Here is a 24,008-nt window from a genome sequence, read left to right on the forward strand (position 1 = left end):
AGATCAGGCTGGCCTCGAACTCACAGAGATTGGCCTGCCTCTGACTTCTGAGTATTGGGATTAAAGGTATGTGTGACCACTGCCTGGCAACAGCTTTTATATTTTATCAGTAGGATATTTCACTAAACAATTCTGCGAAACTCACCATCATTGTTGGTTTGGGTTTTTTGGGATGATGGCTCACTGTGTAGACCAAGCTGTCCTGAGACATGTCACCATGCCTGGTTTAAACATATTGATGTTTTTGTCAGTTATTGTTCTTATTGTTTTGGCAAAAATATTTTTTTCAAATGGGCTAGTTTTTCTTTCTTTTCTTGGTGCTGAGGATGGAACACAGGGCCTTGTTCTATCCCAGTGCTCTGTCCTTGAGCTGTCCTCCCACCCTTGTAGTCTTTTCCCAAAGAAGTATGGAAATGACCTGTACTTCTGTGAAAAGAGGGTTAGCATCATTAGTGGCCAGAGAAATGTAGATCAAACCAAGGGAGATGCCACTGCACATCGATGGCATGGCTCTGCTGTAAAAGGTGGAGATAAAGGGGGTTAGCAGCTGTATGAGGAAATGCAGCGTGAAATGGTGCAGCCATCTTAGATGAGTTTTGTAGGTCCCCCAGATGGTGACGTGATCAGTCCTAGTCCTAGGGTTAAAACATGGTGAATGAAAGCATGTCTGCACAACCCTCTCGTGGATGTTCATGGCAGCATTCTTCATTAGCGCTCACATGGCCGTCTCCTGATGAAAGAGTAACTAGACATAGGTCAGTACAGGATAAAGGAGTGAGAGCTGATGCATTGCAACAGCATGAACCTTGAAAACAGATGCTAAGGGAGACAGGCAGACCAGCCGCCAAACACCATGCATAGTTTGATTCCGTTTAAATGAAATGGCAGGAACAGATAGCTCTCTAGAGATAGAGATTAAAATAGATTTTTTCCAGGGCTGGATCATTTGGAAAATGGGGAGTGATTATATTAGATACATTGTTTCTTGAGGTTGATGAAATGTTCTAAAATGTGAATATACTAAAAGCCATGGAGAGGGGGGAAAGGGGAAGGGATGGCTTTTATGATATGTGAGTTAAATTACAGTAAGTCTTTAATAAAGGTTGTATTAAAAAAAAAGACTACGTAGAATTACCTAGGGAGGCTTCTTCTTCTTCTTTTTTTTTTTTACTCCCCTGAAATAGAGTTTCTCTGTGTAGCTTTGGAGCCTGTCCTGGAACTCACTCTGTAGACCAGGCTGGCCTCGAACTCACAGAGATCTGCCTGCCTCTGCCTCCTGAGTGCTGGGATTAAAGATGTGCACCACCACCGCCCAGCTTAGGGAGCCTTCTTAAATACAGATTCCAGGGTCCCTGGGTAGACCTTCCAAACTGATCTGAGAAACAGATCTTTCTGTGCAAAGGACTTTTGTAAAACAGGTCCACACTCCAGGGCATTCTGTGAATTATTAGCCAAGATTTTTTTTATTGTGCTGTGCACCTTACTAACTTACTATTCCTGATTCAGGGGCAGTAAAGACTGTCTTCTTCTTCACACGATAGCCTTTCTGTTTCATGAAGGCCACCCTGTCATCTCATTTTTTTTGCAGGCCATGCACCCCAACTTCTCTAATCATTTCTCCTGTGACATGTTTTCGATAGTAGTTGGGTCATCCACTTCCACGCACTCTCTAGTTTCTTATGGGCATCTTAAAATGTGGTGCTTGAAAGTAAACAAGATGGTCCAGCTGCAGATTAACCACTGCAAAGTATAAATGGGATTGTTACCAACCTTGGTTCTACACTGAAATTCTGATGCATTTGAAGATCATATTAGCTTTTGCGGGGAGGTTTGAAGTAGGGTCTGTCTAGTAAGCCTTGAACTCACTCTGTAGCCAAACCTGACTTTGACCTCTTGATCCTGCTACCTCCACCCCCCAGTGCTGTGATTATAGGTGTGAGCCACGATGTCTTGTGTGGCTGGGGTCCCTTAATGTGACTTAGTCCTCTGTCAGCAGCAGTTACTCATAGGAAACTCTGGGAAAATCAGGTTCCAGAGAAAGCTGTACCCAAAGCCAAAGCCGAAAAAAGATCAAGTAGCAAGTCAGGTTCATTCCAGTTTTGGCACCAATTAAAGGCTGAGTTAATGACGTGAGGTGGAATTTAATATCACAGGTACCAGGTATGTGAAGACCTTTTGAAAAGTAGGAACCATTGAAAGTAAGTTTGAATGAACATGTTTCTAAGACGGGGTAAAGTTATGTAGCTTGAGAATTGAATTTAGTTGATAAGTGATCCACTCTTGATTTAGGCTTCACTACTAGAGATGGAATTCCACCCTCTATTCACTATTCATTCACTTGGTTCACAGGTCTTTTGGTCTGCTTTGAACTTCTGAATATAGCCCAGTTTGGCATGATTACCATCTGCATGACGTGAACAATGGTAGAGAAATCTGCAAACTGGATTAAGAATTCAGGTTGTCACTTAAAAACTGTATGAGGCTGTAAATTCACCAGCTGATCTTTGAAACAGCCATGTGGATGGGTTCACTCGATGACTCAGTTGACTTGGTTAATGTGCCACAGTGGGGACACAGTGTATAAAATGATGGGACTTGTCTCCCTGGTGCTGCACTGAGCCTCATTTGTGACTGTCGTTTCTTTCCAGACACTCTAGAATGTAATGTCCATTGCTGGTTCACAGCACACAGCATCTGCAGTGGTTTTTCCCATTTTACTTCCCACCCTTTGCCCCTGAGCAGGAGCATAGTCAGCCCCATGCAGCGGACAGGAGGTGGAACAGTTCCTATGGTGCTAGAGACGATTCTGTCAGGTGTCTCCCGTTTGCCATATGTCAATTTCTGTCACCGTTTGTTTGACTTCCAGTTATTTAAAGATACCATTTTAAAAAGTCAGCTCTAATCATGACTTAAGAAAAAATTGTTGGGCTGGAGAGATGGTTCAGAGGTTAAGAGCACTGGATGCTCTTCCAAAGGTCCTGAGTTCAATTCCCAGCAACCACATGGTGACTCACAAACATCTGTAATGAGATCTAGTTCCCTCTTCTGGCTGTAGGTGTACATGCAGGCAGAACACTGTATACATAATAAATAAATAAATCTTAAAAAAAAAAAAAAAAAAGAAAAAATTGTCATCACTCCTTAAAAAAAGACTCGGTGTGTGTGTGTGTGTGTGTGTGTGTGTGTGTGTGTGTGTGTGTGTGTATGTGTGTGTGTGTGTGTATACTTACATGCATGCAGTTGTCCATGGAGGCCAGAGTGTCAGATTCCCTGGGACTGGAGTTTCAGGCAATTCTGAGTCACCTGATGTGGATGCTAGATACCAAGCCTGGGTCTTTACCAAGAGTGGTAAGCACGATTTACTGCTGAGCCATCTCTCCAGCCTAGTTTGTTTGTTTGTTTTTAAAAAAAGGACTTATGTAGTCTAGGTTGGCCATAATCTCACTATTTAACCAAGAATCACCTTGAATTCCTGATCTTCCTTTTGTATTCCAGTACTGGGATCACAAGTGTGTGGTACCATAACTGGAAATGTATGTAATTTTCCTTATTTTAACCATTGAGTTTTAGTCAACCAGATTTAACCTGCAAAGAATATTTTCCTCCCTTCTATTAGACCTTCCAGAATGACTGTAAGTTTAAAAATCCATACACATAAAAAATAATAAAATTGCATTAAGGTTGTGAGTTACTTTGGAAATCACTTCCTTAACTCGTGTGACTTAAGCATTTACCACTAAAGTACTTAGTGGCTATTATGATTAAGGGTGACAGGGAGCTTCCCTTTTCTTTAAATAGCTTTCCTCTGTTTTAAAGAGAAAAATATTAATTTTCTAATGGCATTTTGGTCAGGAGCAGTTACTGAGAGCAGTGATTTTATGTAAGGACCTAGACAAGTCATTCAGTATTCATAAGTACAAGAATAGAGTGTCCCCAAAGCTGATTTACTAAAACCCAAAGGTAGGACGTCTGCAGGAAATGGCTTTGGGCCACGACTATGACCTTTAAACTGAAGGATCTGAAGTTGACAGTTGCTGCAGTGGAGATACTGAAATCTAATGGGCAACTCTGGATGCTGCCAAGTCAGTAGACACAACTGCCATTAAAGTGCATAGATCATGTAATACTTGATTAATTATAACTCAGATTTTGTGATTTCTTCCACCTGGTATGATGGCTATACAATCCACATGTGTACACTTTTACTTCCATACACTGATCATCTACTTAGAGTATCTGAAGTAACTAGAAAAAAATTCAATACAGGCATTTTTTGAACTCAAGAATCGAAAAGCAACTCAGTACCATTAAATAGCAATTTATTCTTATTAGAAATCTCCAACATTGTTTCTGAAACACACTGATAAGCATAAAAGAATCTATAGTTAACTCCAAATTATAAATATAATATGTAAACAATAACATTTAATAACAATATAAGCTGAAACTATAATTTTAATATAAGCAATAACTATAATAAAACTATTCAATATGTTGTATATTTATCTAAAATTCTATTTCAAGAACTCTAGTTACATTGTTAGCTCTGACTTGAAAAATAACTATTCTAGAGCCAGGCGGTGGTAGTTCACACCTTTAATCCCAGCACTCCAGAGGCAGAGGCAGGTGGATCACTGATTTCAAGGCCAACCTGGTCTACAGAGAGCTCCAGGACAACCAGGACTACACAAGAGAAACCCTGTCTCAGAAAAAGAAAGAAAGGAAGAAGATCAAACTATAAGTATGAGTTAAATAACCCTAAGTTGTTATAAGTATTAAGTCTCTAACTTCCATTACCAAGTGGATTGTCAAAAACAAATGTGATCTTTATTCTTCAAGCCTAGAATGCCCACTAATAAATGACTGGCTGTTCACTTTTGTTTGGTCTTGAGGTGCACTCTGTTCTTATTGTTGCCTATCCATTACTTGTCTGTGTTGTGATAAAGACTCATCCAGTTCTTATGTGTCCAATATTTACCATTATTTTCTTACCAAAATGGACACCTCAGGAGGTGTCCTCTAGATTCTCAACTAAGAAAGAGCCAGTGCTCTCAAGATGAGAAAGCAAAGGAGTTCAGGATACAGAGCTCACACAAGCATGCTAGAGCAGCTGGGCCTGGCCCTGGGGAAAATCAGATGGGAAAGGCTTGGAGAAAAGCAATGTTCCTGCATCCTAGATCTCTGTACCATGCCTTTATGATTTGAGTACCCCCTCACGCTCTCTTCCTTGAACATCCTACCCCAGCCTCCTCTGAGTGCTGGGATTATTGGCCAGCACTGCTGTGTGTGTGTGTGTGTGTGTGTGTGTGTGTATTTGGTGCTGAGAATTGTACCAAAATAGGTTAAGCATGCACTCTACTGGTGAGCCATTGTCTGGGTGCTCTATTCTGGATTTTAGAAGGAGCATTACCAGAAAAGCCTGGAACAGGGATTTCCATCGGTGAAGAACTAACTTTACAGGTCATGTTTTCTCTTTGGTTGGAATGGAAATAATTTTTGCTGTGGACTATTTTTACTTTTTATAATTTTTTTTTCTTTATGTGTGTCTGTGGTGTGTGTGTTTGGGGACAGAGGTTGACATCAAGTGTCTTGATTGCTCTTAGCCTTTTATGTTGAGGCAAGGCCTCTTAGTTGATCTCAGAACTTACTGATTTAGCTAATGGTTTCTCTATATATGTATCCCAAGCACTTTAAGAGTACAGGTGGGCTGCCATGACTGCCTAGCATTTACATATATGGTGGGGTCCAAACTGATTCTCACACACATATATATAGGCAAGCACTTTGTCCACTGAATTGTTTCCTTAGCCCCTTGTTTTGTTTTTTAGAGAAGGGTGTCAGTCTGTAGCCCAGGCTGTAGATCTTATGTAATTCCCAAGAGCTGGAATTAAAGGTGTTATCTATCATGCCTGGCACTGTGAACTCTGTAGAGTCTACTGGCACATTTGCTTCCATAATGACTGGTGAAGGCAGTACATACCCATTTTTCTATTGTATTTTTCTTTAGATTTTAACGTTTGAGACCAAGAACCCAACGGAGTTAGCAGAACGTTTGCGCTCTGTTTGTGGCAATCAGAGCAATGCATATGCCCGCCTGCTGGAATACCGCCTGAATGCCTTGCGTGGACTGTGGAATGCCCAGCGCCAGCTGGCCCTGGAGGAGCAGCATGAAAGGGAAGGCTCGGGTGATGAAGAAACCTTGGCCCTGCTCAAGCGCCAGGGCTTGCTGCAGCAACCTGAGCAAGCGCCCTTCACGTCCCGGGTGGGCCTCCTGTTGGTCTTCCCCCTTATTCAGTCCCAGAGTAGAACAGACCCCTCCCTCTGTAACATAACCGCTGAGGTGCTATTGAACTGCCTGCGTGACTGTCAGCCTCTGAGCTTGACCAAGGAGCCTGCCGACTGTCTCAATGGGATAGAAACCCTGCTGTGCTCTTGGCTAGAGGAGACCTCGGACACAGGCCGACACATCCCACACAAGCAGAAGGAGAACGCTGCCGCTGCCCTGGTGGCTTTGGCATGTGCCAGGTAAGGAAAATGACACAACATGCCACTTGGTGACCCTCTGCCTCCTGCACTTGCACTGGGTGTATTTCATGGGTATCTCAGCGTGTGCTTCTGTGTTCAGTGTTGAATGTCACAGCTTCAGTCATACCTGATGAGTCCAGCTTTTGGTGTTGTGCTCTGCTGTAATGACAGTTAGGAGCAGCAGCCTTGTTGGAGCTGATTGCTCTCAAGTGGCTCATCTTCCACATCAGCAGAGGGTGCTATGTCTGTTTCTCCCGTAAGGAGAGGCAAAATGTTGTAGAGATGTTAAATTTTTTTAAATGTCTGTCAATAAAGGAGTCTCTCAACAAATTACAGGATCTCACCTGGTGAGATCTAAGTCATAGATTGTATTTCTGGACTCCCATTTATATATTTTTAACATTTTACATTTATTTATTGTGTATGTGGGGTATGTGCATATGACATAGTGTGAGTGTGGAGGTCAGAGGACAACTTGCAGGACTCAGTTCTCTTCTTCCACCATGTAGATTCTGGGATGGAATTCAGGTCATCAGGATGGCAGTGAGTGCCCTTGCCTGCTGAGCCATCTCAGCTGCCCTGAGCCTTGCTTTAACCGAAAGATAACTCAGTGTGTGTAAAGATGTAGTAGCATGTTGTCCTTTGTACTGATGTGCTCGACATGCTGTTACTAGGAAGTAGACTTGGAGTTGTCCCTCCCCATCCCACAGGGTCCTGCTGCAGTGCCCAGGCTCATCTGTAGCTTGTAATTCTACTGCCCAAAAGCACATCTGACCTCATGTGTAAGGAGGAAGTTCACTGCCTTGTTCCTCTCTGAGTGCACTGGCAGGGACCCATTTCAACCATGGCCTTCCTGTCCAGTGTCACTCACTTGTTTTTTCTCCTCAGGTTTTTTTTGGGGGGAGGGGCAGGGTGTGATCATCCCTTTTTAACCCAGGCATATGTGGGGAAACTCTCCTGAAGGAAGATTTCTCTTTGCAGCTTCAAAATTGACCTTGAGTTGACTGCCTCTCCAGTTATTTTTAAGGCGGCAGGGTAGCATCATCCTACACTGTCAGCTCCTTTGCCTGGAGCAGACTGCTGTCACAGGTTGGTCCCAGCTCCTGAGACTGCAGCTGATTGTGCACTCTGGCATGAGCTTCATTCTGGAGACATTGGCTGATACAGAAAGAAGAGTCTTTGTAAAGGCTTCAGATTAGATTGACTGGTTTTTTTTTTCCTGCATATGCAAAAAGCAATTTTGAGACTTGAATAGATTTATTGTCAATGTAAAAGTTCCATTTTGAGAAAATTCCCACTTAGACAGTGCTATCTTTAGGCAGGATGCTGGGAATAATCAACCTTTTAGTTTTGAGCATTTCGTTATTAAACACTGGATCATTAAACTCACTTTTTAATTATGAACCAAAATTCATTTCAACTGCAAATACTTATTAAAATTGTGTGTGTTTGAGATTCCAAATTCTGTTTGGCACAAAAATGAAAATTCTTCCTCCAACACTTCCTCCTCCCCCTGCTTTCCCTCTTCTTCTTTAATTAGGTTTGCTTACAAGAGCGTGGGTAAGGGGTTATTTATAGGGGCATGGGTACCTTACCAATGGCTAAATCTCCCTCCCACAGCAACCATTAACTGCCTCAGAAAGGGCGAAGCCTCCTGAGCCCTCTCCACTCCATCACACAGTGTGGATTGGTCCATCGTGTGTAGGTTTCCTACAGTAGTGAACAGCTGCTGTGACCTTATGACCACAGTCATGTCACCCAGAAGATAATCATTTCACAGCACTCCTTGCCAGCTCTGTCTTTGTACCTCTCTACCAAGAGTTCCCTGAGCCTTGGAGGGATAATGGTCATGCCCCATTTAGGGTTGAACATCCAACAGTCACTTGTGCTGAGTGATGAGTACTGAGCTGATACCCAGTGCAGAATGACAGTTCTCTGACCAAAGTTGGCAGCAGCATTAAGTTATGAGCATAAACATAAATATTTAGAAGACAATTTGATGGGCACAACTTGCCCATAACAAAACCACTGTAGTAACTTTCCCACTAGGGCCTATCATCTTCCCAGCCACAGGCTTTTTTTTGTTTTGTTTTGTTTTATTTTTTCGAGACAGCATTTCTCTGTGCAGCTTTGCGCCTTTCCGGGAACTCACTCTGTAGCCCAGGCTGGCCTCGAACTCACAGAGATCTGCCTGCCTCTTCCTTCCCGAGTGCTGGAATTAAAGGTGTGTGCCACCACCACCCGGCTACCAGCCATAGGCTTTTGACCGGGTTTACTGTATCGGGTGTGAATTCCCTGAGTGGTTGTTTATTCCCTTCTCCCTCCAGCAGTCATGCCCTTATTTCCTGGCAGGTCAGTAGGGTGTTGCTCAGTCTTCATAGGTGAGTAAGACTTTTGATGGCTTTTCTCTCCCAGCAGCCCACCTGGTACCTTCCAGCACCATGAAAGCTAGCCAGCAGGGAGGAAGTTTCCAGTTTCTCCTGCCCCGGGGGTGGGGAAAGGGCTTTTTTTTTTGGGGGGGAGGTGTCTAATCTTATTACTTTATTAAATAACTAACATTTTTTTTTTATTTTGTTTTCAGCTTTTTGAGATAGGGTCCCCTATATAATCCAACCCCTATGTAAGCCAAGGCTATCAGGCAGGCCATGATTCTCCCTTCTCAGCTGTGTTCACAGGTCTTAGCTACCACACCTGGCTTACAAGTAATACTTGTCTAACATCTCTCTGGAATGTAGGAGCCTTGCTAACTCTTAGACCATAGAGATTCAGGTCTCTAATTTTACGGAGCTGGCAGTTGAGTGGTCCAGGGGTGATTCATTCTGCGAAATCTTCATGCTCATTGATTTTATGCCAGGAACTCTTCTCTGTGGTTAAGAAACAATGGTGAGTAGGCAGAGAGTCCCTAAAATTTCAGAAGTTCTATGAGAGTGAGGAGGGCAGCCACATACATGTAACGTATCATTTCAGAGAATGATACCAGCAGAGAAAAAGAAGGCAGGATTGGTGTGTTTGTTTGTTTGTTTGTTTGAAGATTTATTTATTTAATGTACATTGGGGTTTTGCCTACATGTATGTCTGTATGAGGGTGTCAGATCTCCTGGAATTGGAGTTACAGACAGTTGTGAACTGCCACCTGGGTGCTGGGAATTGAACCCGGGTCCTTTGGAAGAGCAGCCAGTGCTCTTAACCACTTGAGCCATCTCTCCAGCCCCGGGATTGGTGTTTTTAAAACATGTTTTTAGATTTATTTATTTTATGTCTGTGTACCACATGTGTGCCTGGTGCCTGCAGAGGCCAGAAGGCAGCATTGAATTCCCAGTGGTTGTAAGTCACTATGTGGGTGCTGAACCCAGGTCCTCTGCAAGAGCAGCAAGTGCTCTTAACTGCTGAGCCAGCTCTCCAGGCCCAAAACAGGATGTTTTGGTAGAGGATGGCTAAATGGAGGTGGGGCAGGATTGGCTGGCTACCTGGCATTTGAACTGAAGACCGGGGGAGGGGGGGGATGATGATGATGAGAAAGAGCTAGTACAAGAGCCAGCAGCAGAGAGCTCCAGAGCAGAGGGGCAGCAGGCAGCAAAGAAGGGTCACTGGACTGTTGTGGAAGACTGGAAGGGACAGGAGGTGAGATTGGTCTAACCTAGATCATATAGGTGCTGGAAGCCATGGAAGGGCCTTACATATTCTTCTTAAAATGTGACTAAAACCAACAGGCTGGGATGCTGTCGAGTTCTCCAATGCTCTACATTCTCCAAATGTTGTTCTGTGTCCCTCTGTGTGACTTAGTGCTCTCCTAGGGAGTCGTGCCTGTTGAGCAGATGCAGGAGGGAGAATCCACAGGACTTAGGTGACAGGACAGATTGTGCAGTTGTGAATGGCAGTGCCCAGTTTCAGTGTCCATGTCTCCAGGCTACAGGAGGTGCCTTTATACTGTGCCGCCTCCCTGCCTTATCCTGTTCTTTGAATGTGAGAGATAGTGCAAGGAGCAAATTAAAAGGAAGCCCGAGCCTGCTAGGTCTCGTGATAGGCACTCCACTTCTGTTGAGCTTAGGCAAAAGATACCTGCCAATTAAGGCTTGCCTAAGAGAAGAGAGCAGCAAACTCAGTCAGCTCATCAGATCCAGGTGGCCATTAGTCTGGCAGGGTCTGGAGATTTATAACTGGCCTGCTGCCAGGTAGGTTGTGTGTATCTTGAAAGTACCTTCTTTTCAATCCTGATGATGTCCCAGACTTCCCAGAGCCTCTTGCTTTGGGAACCATGAGGAAATCAGTGCATAGTGAGTCCTGCAAGTGAGATGCTGTGTGAAGTGGATGAACTTAACAAAGACTTCAAGATCAGGTTTGGAAATGCTGTTAGACTTGAGGCTCACCCTATGATGTCTTTCCTGAGGATCAGGTGGTGAGGTGAAGGAAACAGTCAATACACGACCCCCCAAGTGCCTGGTTCTTGAGCCTTGTGCTTTTGATTTGGTGTCAGTGGGAATGTGAGAAGATCTCCCTGGTCAGAACTGTGTTAGCCCTACTCACGTTCTACCAGAGCCATGGGTAAGATGGCTGAAGTTTGCACATTTTCTGACCTGTAGAAAGAAGCAGATAGACCTATCTTGGAGCTCCCCTATGGTTAATAAAATGAACACTGGCTGCCTGACTTGCTTGGTTTTCATTGTGGGTGGCTTCTCCATCCCTTCCTTTTCTCTTTAGGGGATCATTGAAGACTTTTGTCCACACAGTCCATCTGCTGCAGAGACAGACTGAGCTGGGCTCCCTGCCTGTCGCCGATGTTTTATATAGGTGAGCTGTCCCTTTCGATACTTGTCCTTCTGAACAAGATTTGTACATGGATGCTCTTAGGGACAAATAGATTACTAAATCTTGCTAATTCATAGATTACTAAATCTTGCTAATTCATAGATTACTAAATCTTGCTAATTCATAGATTACTAAATCTTGCTAATTCATAGTTTTGAATGAATATAGAATCATAGCTAACTGCTTAAGGATGTGAAAGTGTTCCTAGAGTATATATATATTTTTTAATTTAAAAACAAGTCCTAGTCTGTGATGAATTCTTATGAGATGACAGTGTGTTCAAGTTTAAAGAAGAAACTGAAATTACTCTCAATTTTATTATCCAGTAAGACCACTTGTATCATTTGAATATGTGTACTTCCTACACATGGCCCTCCTTGTCTCCGTTTCTTTTTCCCTCATGCACATTTGTCCATTTAATAAACATACATTTAGGCTGGGGATATAAAACTAGATATAGTGGTGTAGGTTCATTAATTCTAGCACTTGGGAGGTAGAGGCAGAAGGACCAGGGAGTTTAAGGCTAGCCTGGGTTACATGAGGCAATATTACTAAAATCTAAAGCCCCCTAAATAATTAAATAAATACAAATAGAATGAGTACATTTTATACACAGATACATTTAAAATTTTTGAAGACATTGAAGTTTTTTGTTTTATTTATTTGTGTCTGTGTGTGGATGTACACATGCCATGATATGAGTGTGGAAGAAGTCTACTTGCAAGGATCAGCTCTCACCTTCTACCTTGTGGAGTCAGAGTCTTTCCTATTTCTGTACCACACACTCCAGGCTACCTGGCTTGTGAGCTTTTGGGCCACCATCCACTCCCTTCTAGATGTGGGTGGAAGCGCTGGGATTAGAGGTGTGGACCACCACGTATGGTGTTTTACATCTGTCCCAGGGGTTGAACTCAGGCCATCATCTTGCACAGTGCTTCTTGTCCACCAAGCCATCTGCCTGGCCCAAAGTTTTGTAAGCATTGCTTTGTAATTTTTCATTAAAGTACACTGTGAGTACTATTCAGAAGTATATTTCTTTAAACCATTTGCATTTGCTCTTTGAGCTGGTAAGTAGACTTTGGTTTGCTGGAATGGCACTCTTGGATCTTTGCAATTCTCCTTCATCCCTTTACAGGCTGCTGCTTTTGGAAGGGGGACCTGGATCCCCATCCTGTTTACTCGGGGGAAAACACATAGTATCCTGGGGGTATGAAGACATGCTGCCTGCACCAGACAGCAATACTGGCTCCAGTTCTGAGAGCAAAGGTAATGGAAGGCTTGGTGCCCTGGGATTAATACTGAGATGTGAGAAGAGTGCTTTTAGATCACTGTGGCAAATGCTTTGGCTGGAGCCCTGAGTTCCTTTTAATTAAGAGCTGAAGATCCCCATACAGTGTGCTCGTTGTTTGCTTTATCAGTGCCAGTCTGAAGGCTGATACTCAGGGAGGTGAGCAGACGGGCAGGCTTTACTGTCCTAGCCAAGGGCCGTCTTCCCGGAACCCTAGCAGGTGACATGGGCTACTTCACTTGGCTCCTGCTCCCCAGGTGCTGAAGCTGCAGTGGACATTTGTAAGAGGGTCAGACACGCCCCATGATGCCATTTCTTCTAATCATTTACTGTGCTCATTATGGCCCCTCCTGTCCTAAAGACAAAAGAAGGCTGAAGGAAGCTTGAACTGTTAAGTCCCTTATACAAAGTAGGAAGTGGGGTGTTTTTACACTTTTTTTTTTTTTTTTTTTTTTTTTGTTTTTTGAGACAGGGTTTCTCTGTGTAGTTTTGGTGCCTGTCCTGGATCTCACTCTGTAGACCAGGCTGGCCTTGAACCCACATAGATCCCCTTGGCTCTGCCTCCTGAGTGCTGGGATTAAAGGCGTGTGCCACTGCCACCTGGCTTTTACACAGTTTTATGGGGTTTCGTGCCAGTTTATTATATGACCTCAGCAAAAATGAGTAACCTACTTGACAGACTCTTTGGCTGACTTGGGCCTCCTCATTGGCTCTGCAACTGTTTAGACAGCACCCAGGTCATCAGTTCTGCTCAAGATTGTGTACTGCCCTCCCGCTGGGCAGCACAGCTTGCCAAGAGTAGGCTTTGCTTCCAAAGTGGTTTGTCATTGTAACTGGCCATCCGTTATTATAATGACATTACTTACTGTAACATTATAACATAGTATGCCATTAGCTGTTACATAACCGATGAAATAGGAATAAGAAAGAAAAAACCCTGAAGAGTGTCTCACTGAGCAGTGATTGTTCCGGAAAGATTCAACTGCGCCTCAGAGAAATCGGTGCAGGGTAGGTGGGTATGGGGTCGAGAGCCTGTCCAGCATACCCCTTCATTCCCAGCCCTCTGTGAGACTCCTCCCCATCAAGCCTAAGGCACAGAGTACAGTGTAAGCATTGGCAGCTCTGTACTTCACGGCCCAGAGCCATTCTCTCATAACACTGTCTTCTGGAGAGGCCTGAGAGGAGGGGCAAGGAAGGTATGGCCCACACGGTTGCCAGAGAAGCACACCACCTGCTGGGCCCAGGAGTGCTCACAGGGATGGGCTCCAGCCTCTGCATGGAGCTAAGACCTTTTTATTCTCTCTTCAAACCGTCCTTTTGTCTCAGCCTCTCTAGTTAGAACAGTTCTAGGTAACTTTTGTTTGTTTGGTTTTGTTCTCTGTTTTTCCAGACAGGGTTTCTCTGTGTAATAGCCCTGGTTGTACAGGAAATCACTTTATAGACCAGGCTGGCCTCAAACTCAAGAGATTCTCCTGCCTCTGCTTCCTGAGTGTTGGGATTAAAGGCGTGTGCCACCACCACCACCACTCCACCTCCATGTAATTTAGTACTGAAACATGTAGCATTGGTAGAATTTGTGAGAACACTGGAATAAACCCCATGGATTATCCCTCTACTTCAATAAACACCAACTCCTGGTCAGTTTGGTTTAGTTGGTCCCCTTCACTCCTGTCTCTTGTCAGACTCACACACTAAAGGACTTGGACTTTGTAATCTGAAGACAGACAAGTAAATGTAATTTAATAGTTTCAAGTAAGAATCTTTAAGATTCCACAGGGTGCGGTTGGCACAAACCTTTAATCCCAGCATTCTAGTGGCAGAGGCAGGTGGATCTCTGTGAATTGGAAGACAGTCAGGGTTTTGCAGTGAGTCCCTGCCTCTAAATTAATTAATTAATAAAATGGATCTGGAAAGATGGCTCAAAGGTTAAGGTTAAGAGTACTGATTTCAGGGCTGGAGAAGATGGCTCAGTGGTTAAGAGCACTGGCTGCTCTTCCAGAGGACTGGGGTTCAGTTCCCAGCACCCACATGGCAGCTCACAACTGTCTGTAACTCCAGTTTCAGGGGATCCAATGCCCTCACACAGAGTATAGGCAAAACACCAGTGCACGTTAAATAAATAAATAAATCTTAAAAAAAGAGTACTGATTGCAACCAGGTGGTGGTGGCAGAGGCAGGCAGATCTCTATGAGTTCGAGGTCAGCCTGGTTTAGAGAGTAAGTTCCAGTATAGCCAAAGCTACACAAAGAAACCCTGTCTTGGAAAACTCTCCCTCCCCCCCAAAAAAAGATATATAGAGAGAGTATTGATTGCTCTTTCAGAGACTCTGGTTTGAGTCCCAGCACCTACATGGCAGAGAATAGCTGTCTTCTGACCTCTGCAGGCAGTACATGCCATGGTGCACATACATGCAGGCACAGTACCCAGGTACATAAAATAAATCTTACAAAACACTACAAAGAAGTTTAGGGTGTCAATTCATATTCTAAAATGATCATATACTTTTACTATTTTTCTTCTTTCCTTTGTTTTTTCCTTTTCTTGTAGGAATTAGTAGGTCTCTATTCTCTCAGATTAGTAGACTGAAAATTGATGATGATACCAGATCCAGTGCTGGTTTGAGTGATGTGACATTGAATTTCCTCTAGTATGACATGCTTCATTCAGTCAGACGAACTCTCTTGAAATACAATGAGAGAAAGATTATAAAAACAAACACTGGAAATTTTACCTACATCCTCATTTTAAGGCAAATTCTTGGGAAAATAGGTTAGTAGTCATTTAACTACCACATAAACTGTTTTTTAGAGTGGGGAACCCGTAGCCAGGTGGGAGCTATAAGAAGGGAAGTAGGCTGGGGAAATGACTCAACAGGTGTAGGTGCTTGCTGTGAAGTCTGACATCTTTGGTCCTCGGATCCCACGTGGAAGGAGAGAACAGTCTGCAGATTTTCCTCTGACCCCCGCCCCCACTCTCTCTCTTTCTCTCTAAATCAATAGATAAGTAAATGTAATAAGACATTTTTTTTTTGAAAGGAGGTCATGCTTTCATGCCAGTCTTTCCAGATAAAATTGGAGTATCCAAATGGCAAGTCCAAAGAAGATGATTTTATTTAGTTCCACATTTGCCATTACTATACAGTACAGTTCCATTGCCATTAGGGAACATTGGCTTGGCACCAGAGAGCAACTTAGGTGCACTGCTGTGTGTGGTCTCTGCTAGCTGCAGCGCAGCCCGTGAGGTACATGTTTTTACCCTGTGTTACAGATGGAGAGGCCCACAGCCCTTTAATGAGATCCCGCTTCCCGAGAGCCCTTCTTACTAAGTGCTCATTGTCAGTCATGGCCAGTCAGTTAGGGATGTCAAAATGGACTCAGGCCTTTTGAGTGGCCTGCTGATAACCATGTCCTCAGTCCCTGAAACTGGTCCAAATTCCCACATGCCTTTTCTGTGTTCAGTTTGGAGGTTCAAGCCATCTACTGTTGAGGTAACATTGAAATTTTTATTTGAATTGGGAATTCATGTTAGTCAGTTTGCATTTTTTTTTTTTTTTTTTTATTTATTATGTATACAGTGTTCTGTCTGCACATATCCCTGCAGGCCAGAAGAGGGCACCAGATCTCATTACAGATGGTTGTGAGCCACCATGTGGGTGCTGGGAATTGAACTCAGGACCCTTGGAAGAACAAGCAGTGCTCTTAACCTCTGAGCCATCTCTCCAGCCCCAGTTTGCATTTTTATAGCCTTATTGTGTGTGGAACTGATTTCAGATGCTGACTTGGGACGCTGCCTCACCGCAGACGGGCGTTACCTGTACACTACCAACTCAGCTGGAAGAGGAGTCAGCAAGTTGGGCTCTGGACTGCATGGCACTCTCAGGTCAGTTGGGGGGCTTGCCCAGTGTGGCCGGAGCTCTTCACAAGTCTGTGAAAGAGACTCCAGCCAGGGTCGTGATCCTCTTAGAGTGACCAAGGAGCAAGTCTGAGCTTACAAGCAGGCCCTGTCTCCCCAGCTCTTGCTCTGTAAGAGTGCTCCAGCTTTACTGTGATGGAGGTGCTTGGTCACCTGGCCAGAAAGTCTTCTTGGATGTCAGCACATGCCTTTAGTGCCAGCACTCGGGAGGCAGAGGCAGGCAGATCTCTTGAGTTTGAGGCCAGCCTGGTCTATAGAGTGAGTTCCAGGACAACCAGGGTTACACAGAGAAACTCTGTCTCTAAAAACAAAACAAAATAAAACAAAACAAAAGACTTTTATTTGTATTTTTAAAAAATATATATTATTTATTTAATTATTTATATTTTATGTGCATTGGTGTTTTGCCTGCATGTATGTCTGTGTGAGGGTGTCAGATCCCCTGGAACAGGCGTTACAGACAGTTGTGAGCTGCCATGTGGGTGCTGGGAATTGAACCTGGGTCTTCTAGAAGAGCAACCAGTGCTCTTACCCGCTGAGCCATCTCTCCAGCCCCTATTTGTCTTCTTTTTAACAAAGACTTACTTTATTTCATGTGTATGAATATTTTGCCTCTATCTAAGTATGTATATGCACACATGTGAGCCTGGTGCCTGTGGAAGTCAGAAGACAGTGTCAGATCCTCTGGAGCACAGTTACAGATGGTTGGGAGCTGCCATGTGGGTGCTGGGACTTGAACCTAGGTTCTCAGCAAGAGCAAAAAGTGCTCTTAACTGCCAAGTCATCTCTCCAGCACAAGATTTTTATTTTTAATATTGTGTGTATGCAGGGTCCCTGGAGCTGGGAGTTACAGGTAGTTGTGAGCTGCCATGTAGGTGCTGAGAATTGAGCTCAGGTCCTTTGCAAAGGCAAGAAGTACTCTCAACTGCCAAGCCATCTTCCTTCCTTCCTTCCTTCCTTCCTTCCTTCCTTCCTTCCTTCCTTCCTTCTTTCCTTTGTTTTTCTTCTTCCCCCTCCCCCGCCCCAAGACAGAGTTTCTCTGTGTAGCCCTGGCTGTCCTGGAACTCACTCTGTAGACCAAGCTGGCCTCGAACTCAGAGAGAGCCACCTGCCTCTGCCTCCCGAGTGCTAGGATTAAAGGAGTGTGCCACCACTACTTGACTTCCTTTCTTCTTCCTCCTCGTCCTCCTCCTCCTTCTCTTCCTCCTCCTCCTCCTCCTCCTCCTCTTCTTTTTTATATATTTTATGTGCATTGATGTTTTGCTATGGGTATTGGGTCCCCTGGAATTGGAATTACAGATAGTTGTAAGCTGCAGTCTAGGTACTGGGAATTGAACCCGGGTCCTCTGGAAGAGCAGTCAGTACTCTTAATTGCTGAACCATCTCTCCAGCCCTCTGGCTAATATTTTTTTTTTTTTTTTTTTTTTTTTTTGGTTTTTCGAGACAAGGTTTCTCTGTGTAGCTTTGCGCCTTTCCTGGGACTCACTTGGTAGCCCAGGCTGGCCTCGAACTCACAGAGAGCCACCTGCCTCTGCCTCCCGAGTGCTAGTATTAAAGGCGTGTGCCACCACTACTTGACTTCCTTTCTTCTTCCTCCTCGTCCTCCTCCTCCTTCTCTTCCTCCTCCTCCTCCTCCTCTTCTTCTTCCTCTTGTTTTTTATATATTTTATGTGCATTGATGTTTTGCTATGGGTATTGGGTCCCCTGGAATTGGAATTACAGATAGTTGTAAGCTGCAGTCTAGGTACTGGGAATTGAACCCGGGTCCTCTGGAAGAGCAGTCAGTACTCTTAATTGCTGAACCATCTCTCCAGCCCTCTGGCTAATATTTTTTTTTTTTTTTTTTTTTTTGGTTTTTCGAGACAAGGTATCTCTGTGTAGCTTTGCGCCTTTCCTGGGACTCACTTGGTAGCCCAGGCTGGCCTCGAACTCACAGAGATCCGCCTGCCTCTGCCTCCTGAGTGCTGGGATTAAAGGCGTGAGCCACCACCGCCCGGCTAATATGCTTTTTTTTGAGACATGGTCTCATGATAGCACAGCCTGACTTCAAATTGCCTGTGTAGGCAAGGATAACCCTGAGCTCATGATCACTTCCTGGTTTCTCTGATTACAGCCTAAAGGTTTTTTTATACAATGGTGTCATGAATTCGTGTTGATAAATGGACTTGTTTCTGGTTAAATCATTTTTGTACATAGATTTGATATTACATTTAAGGTGACTTTCAGTTAAATAACTTCTGTGAATTCTGTCAAACTGTAGTTGAGATGTTTTTAGTTGAGTTATGTTTAGTAAGTCAGACCCTTTCTCTGATTTTTTTTCTCCTCCTTCTTTCATCATTATGGAAATTAAATGTTTGCTGTAATTTGTCAGTTCTGATGTTAATATAAAACCTGCTCCTTCTCTCTTAGCTATTTTGCCTAGGTAGTCATTTAAAAGGATTAGGTCAGAAACGTTTGTATCTGTATAGACCCGTGTAGGGCTACAGATACAGCCTGACATTCCACCTGTATCTCTTGTCTTCCAGAGGGTTTGTGTACTGCCGCAATGAGGAGCTGGAACCAGGATGGGTGGCGTATGGCAGTGGCCATCTCCTCCATCGCCCTGTGTCTTTTGACAATAAACCTCATTCCCTTTTCCAGGTCCTAGACCAGAACACACTGCAGGTAAGCAGCAGAGCACCATGCTCTCTGTGTCTTGGAGGCAGAAGTAATACCATCCAGTACACACAGACACACAGACACACAGACACACAGACACACACAGACACACACACACACACACACATACACACACACACACACACACACACACACACATACACACACACATACATACACACATGCGCGCACACAGCCCCTTTCGTTTTTTTTTTTTTTTTTTTTTTTTTTTTTTCAGACAGGGTTTCTCTTTGTAGTTTTGGTGCCTGTCTTGGATCTCGTGCTGTAGACCAGGCTGGTCTCGAACTCACAGAGATCCACCTGGCTCTGCCTCCCGAGTGCTGGTATTAAAGGCGTGCGCCACGACTGCCTGGCTGGCACAGCCCTTTTCTGTTGTTATCCTTTAGGCTTTTCCTAGTGATTTGAGTGAATATGCTTTTTAATTTGTCTTAGCATTTCTTTCTTATTTGTTCATTATTTATTTCTATTTAAATGAATGTATTCATTTAAAATTTTTTATAGCTATTTTTATTTGTATTGTTACATTTAATTATTCATTCATTTTTTTGGGGGGAAGACACTTGCTTCTGGGAGTCCATCTCTTCCTTCCATCCTATGGATCCTGGGGATGAAACTCAGGTAGTCAGACTTATTACCAAGTAGCTTTAACCACACCCAGCTTGCCCATGGGTGTGTTCTTAATATTTTTAAATTTTTTATTTATTTAAAATTTTTATTAGTTGTGTATGTGTGTGTGTGTCTGTGTCTGTGTGTCTGTGTGAACGTGTGAATGTATACCCTGTGAGTACAGGTGCCTATGGAGGCCTAATGAGGACATCATATCTGTTGGAGCTGGAGTTACAGGTGGTTTTGGGTCACCCAGCATGGCAGTTGTGTGAGTCTGGTACATTCATACCACAGTTGATCTATCAGGTTACAGGGGGTTGGTTCTTTTCCTCTCTGGGTTCTGAAGCTCAAACTCAGGTGGTCAGACTTGCATTGTGCTCTTTGAACCACCTGCTCATCTGCCCAAACCTGGTTTTTAGCTCCAGCTGGCCTCAAGCTCCCAGTGTAGTTGAAGATGACTGAACTCCTATGCCTTCTCCTGGGAACACAGACATGTGGCACCACACCAGTCAGCAAACGTGGTTTGCATTTGTTCTTTGGATCTTGCAATGTATATAGCAAGACTAGTGGCTGAGCTAAAGAAATGAATGACTAAAAACTGTCTTCGCCGGGCGGTGGTGGCGCACGCCTTTAATCCCAGCACTTGGGAGGCAGAGCCAGGTGGATCTCTGTGAGTTCGAGGCCAGCCTGGGCTACCAAGTGAGTTCCAGGAAAAGGCGCAAAGCTGCACAGAGAAACCCTGTCTCGAAAAACCAAAAAAAAAAAAAAAAAAAAAAAACAAAACAAAACAAAACAAAACAAAAAAAACTGTCTTCACTGTGTCCTGGAGGCAGTAGCCTGCTCCTCTAGTGGCTTTTATTTGAGTTTTTCAACTCTTCTATTGTCTTCTTTCTTTCTTTTTTTCCTTTCTTTCTTTCTTTCTTTCTTTCTCTCTCTCTCTCTCTCTCTCTCTCTCTCTCTCTCTCTCTCTCTCTTATTTATTGATTGATTGATTGATTGATTTTGATTGATTGATTTATTTGAAACTCTGTGTAACAGCGATGGCTGTCTTGGAACTCACTCTGTAGACCAGGCTGGCTTTTGAAATCACAAGAGATCTGCCTGCCCCTGCCTCCCAAGAAGGCATGCACCATCAGGCTTGGCCTGGATTTTTTTTTTTAAAACTTGGTCAACATCTTTATTGGTTATCATTTCCTTCCTTCCTTCCTTCCTTCCTTCCTTCCTTTCTTTCTTTTTTTTTTCCGGAACATGGTTTCTCTGTGTAGTTTTGGTGCCTGTCCTGGATCTCACTCTGTAGACCAGGCTGTCCTCGAACTCACAGAGATCCGCCTGGCTCTGCCTCCCAAGTGCTGGGATTAAAGTCATGCGCCACCACCACCTGGACATTTCCTCTCATCTTAAGTGCTAATGTCTGGTGAAAAATGAATGTGTTGGTGCTGGAGGGCACTTCCTGTGCTTGGGGCTGGGGCTGGGACTAGTACTGTCTTTTGGTACCGGGGCCTTCTTTTTTCTTTTCTCCTTTTCCCTTCTTCTCTTTCTCTGCTTTTCCTTTTTAGCTTCCTTCTCCTGTCTCTCTCATGCCCCTTCATATTTATGAAGTCATATTTAGGTAGGCTCTTCTTAATCAGGTGCTTTGGACATAAATATGTGGTTCCTAGCTGTTAAATACAGTTCGTGTTTTGAAATTTATCTCCTAAGAGAATTTCTGAAGTTATTACTTCTCTAGAACTTCATGTTGACCATCCCCACAACATCCCCATGTGTATACATGTATATGTGTGAGTGTGTTTATGTGTGTATGTACATATATGTGTTTCATGGGTAGGGTCTTCCTGCCTCAGCCTCTGAGTTGCTGGGTTAATAGGAGCGTGCCATCACATGTGGCTTAAAGACTTTTTTTTTCCCTCAAAACAATTTTGTTGTTCGCATCTTAGACAGTCTTTTAATAAAAAACCCAGAGCCAGATATCAGGGTGAGAGCTGAAAGATCAGAGAAGCAGAGCAGCCAGCCACTAGTTCTTACCTCTGTGAAATCCTCAGCCTAAAGAGAGTGAGTTCCTGTTTCCTCATACCTTATATACTTTCTCTGCTCTGCCATATTACTTCCTGGAATTAAAAGCATGTGTGCTTCTCAAGCAAAGGCATGAGATCTCAAGTGCTGGGATTAAAGGTGCGTGCCACCACTGCCTGGCTCGTATCTAATTTAGTGGCTGGCTCTGTTGTCTGATCTTCAGGCAATTTTATTAGGGTACATAATATATCACCACACAATCTCATGTAACTCAAGCTGGTCTTCACTGTGTAGCCACAGAAGACCTTAAATTCCTGATCTTACCTTTAGCTCCTTGGTGCTGGGATTACAGCATGTACTCCATGTTTACTTTTTAAATTTTGTTTTCAATGTTAGAACATACATGCATAGCTGATTCAAAGGATTTAGTAAATGTTTTTCTATCAAAATGTAACTGGAATTAAAGTCTATTTGCATTTGTTGCTTGGGTGTTCATCTTTTTCATCTTTCTTTCTTTCTTTCTTTCTTTCTTTCTTTCTTTCTTTCTTTCTTTCTTTCTTTCTTTCTTTCTTCTTTGAGACAAGGTCTCTTTTTTTTTTTTTTTTTTGGTTTTTCGAGACAGGGTTTCTCTGTGTAGCTTTGCGCCTTTCCTGGGACTCACTTGGTAGCCCAGGCTGGCCTCGAACTCACAGAGATCCGCCTGGCTCTGCCTCCCTAGTGCTGGGATTAAAGGCGTGTGCCACCACCGCCCAGCTCTTTATTTATTTTTTAAAGATTTTATTATGTATACAGTGTTCTGCCTGCATATATGCCTGCAGGCCAGAAGAGGGCGCCAGATCTTATTACAGATGGTTGTGAGCCACCATGTAGTTGCTGGGAATGGAACTCAGGACCTCTGGAAGATCAGTCAGTACTCTTAACCTCTGAGCCATCTCTCCAGCCCCTCATATTTATTTTATAGTCCATTTTATGAACTTTTATGCTCTTACTATATAATTTTTATGTGTTATTTGTGGATATAAATAACAGTTTTATTCTGATGAGAAACCTAGTGAATTTTCCTTTTGGACTTCAAAGTGCCAATGAGCTGTCACATCAAATTAGAATTTCTTCATCCTATGTCAGGCGTGGTGGCTCATGCCTTTAATCCAAACACTCAAGAGGCAGAGGCAGGCAGATCTCTTGTGATTTCAAAAGCCAGCCTGGCCTATGGAATTAGTTCCCAGACAGCCAGAGCTACATAGTGAGACCTTGTTTTCAAAACAAAGCAAAACAAGTGCTGGAGAGATGGCTCAGAGATTAAGAGCACTGGCTGCTCTTCTAGACACCCCCCCCCCAGTTCAATCACAACCATCTATAGTGAGATCTGGTGCCCTCTTCTGGTGTGCAGGCACACATGCAGGCAGAACACTGTATACATAATCAATCAATCAGTCTAAAAAACAAACAGAAAAAAATCTCTGCATCCCTCTAACGAAGGGCCCTCTTTCCTGTCCAGGTGTGCCAGACAGTGCCCATGCCAGCCAGTCCCCTCCCTGCAGGCAGTACCATGAGCACCGTGCACCTTTCCTCGGATGGCACTTACTTCTACTGGATCTGGTCTCCTGCGAGTCTGAATGAGAAAACCCCAAAGGGACATTCTGTCTTCATGGACATTTTTGAACTTATGGTGAGTTTAACTCTCATTTTGTATCATTTCAGAAAAATATTTTTTGCTTTCATTTCAGGCCCATCTATAAGGAGCCTGCCACCCTTATAGTGCCCAGTGTGCCCAGTTTCCTTGGCACTGGCTTTCCTCTTGCATGCCCTTGGAGACTTTGATTTAGGGCTGTGTGGAGTCAGTGGATCCTGTCTTTCTGAAGAGTAATCTGGCAAAGAGAGGAAATGACATTACTGTATGCATTGTAGGAGGGTCTTAGCAGAAATGCTTGTGGGCATAACTGAAGTAGCAAGAACAGCCCCATGGGCAGAAATGAGCACCTGGGATGTCACAGTTGGAGCTATGAGAAGGTATTGGATGTCAGCTGAATACTCACTGTGAGCCAATAAATAGTATTCCACCCTGTGGGTGGGAACATGGTCAAGGTCCTCGCTGATCCAGAGGAGCTTGAGTTGTGGCTGCAGGGCATTTGAGTAGATTGGGATGATGGTAGTGAATAAATAAAAGATTACTCATAAACAA

General features: G+C 43.7%; 1 protein-coding gene across 1 annotated transcript in view; it reads left to right on the forward strand.

Moving 5' to 3' along the window:
- Positions 1-24,008, forward strand: part of Hectd4 (HECT domain E3 ubiquitin protein ligase 4) — a 164,259-nt gene that overhangs the window by 35,038 nt on the left and 105,213 nt on the right. Inside the window, exons 2-7 of the mRNA XM_059249761.1 lie at positions 6,008-6,525; positions 11,224-11,313; positions 12,467-12,597; positions 16,390-16,498; positions 19,057-19,195; positions 23,325-23,495. Of these exons, the coding sequence (XP_059105744.1) occupies positions 6,008-6,525; positions 11,224-11,313; positions 12,467-12,597; positions 16,390-16,498; positions 19,057-19,195; positions 23,325-23,495 (1,158 nt within the window). The remainder of the gene's footprint in view (positions 1-6,007; positions 6,526-11,223; positions 11,314-12,466; positions 12,598-16,389; positions 16,499-19,056; positions 19,196-23,324; positions 23,496-24,008) is intronic.

The sequence above is a fragment of the Peromyscus eremicus genome, chromosome 23, assembly GCF_949786415.1.
Source record: "Peromyscus eremicus chromosome 23, PerEre_H2_v1, whole genome shotgun sequence".
Classification (NCBI taxonomy): domain Eukaryota; kingdom Metazoa; phylum Chordata; class Mammalia; order Rodentia; family Cricetidae; genus Peromyscus; species Peromyscus eremicus.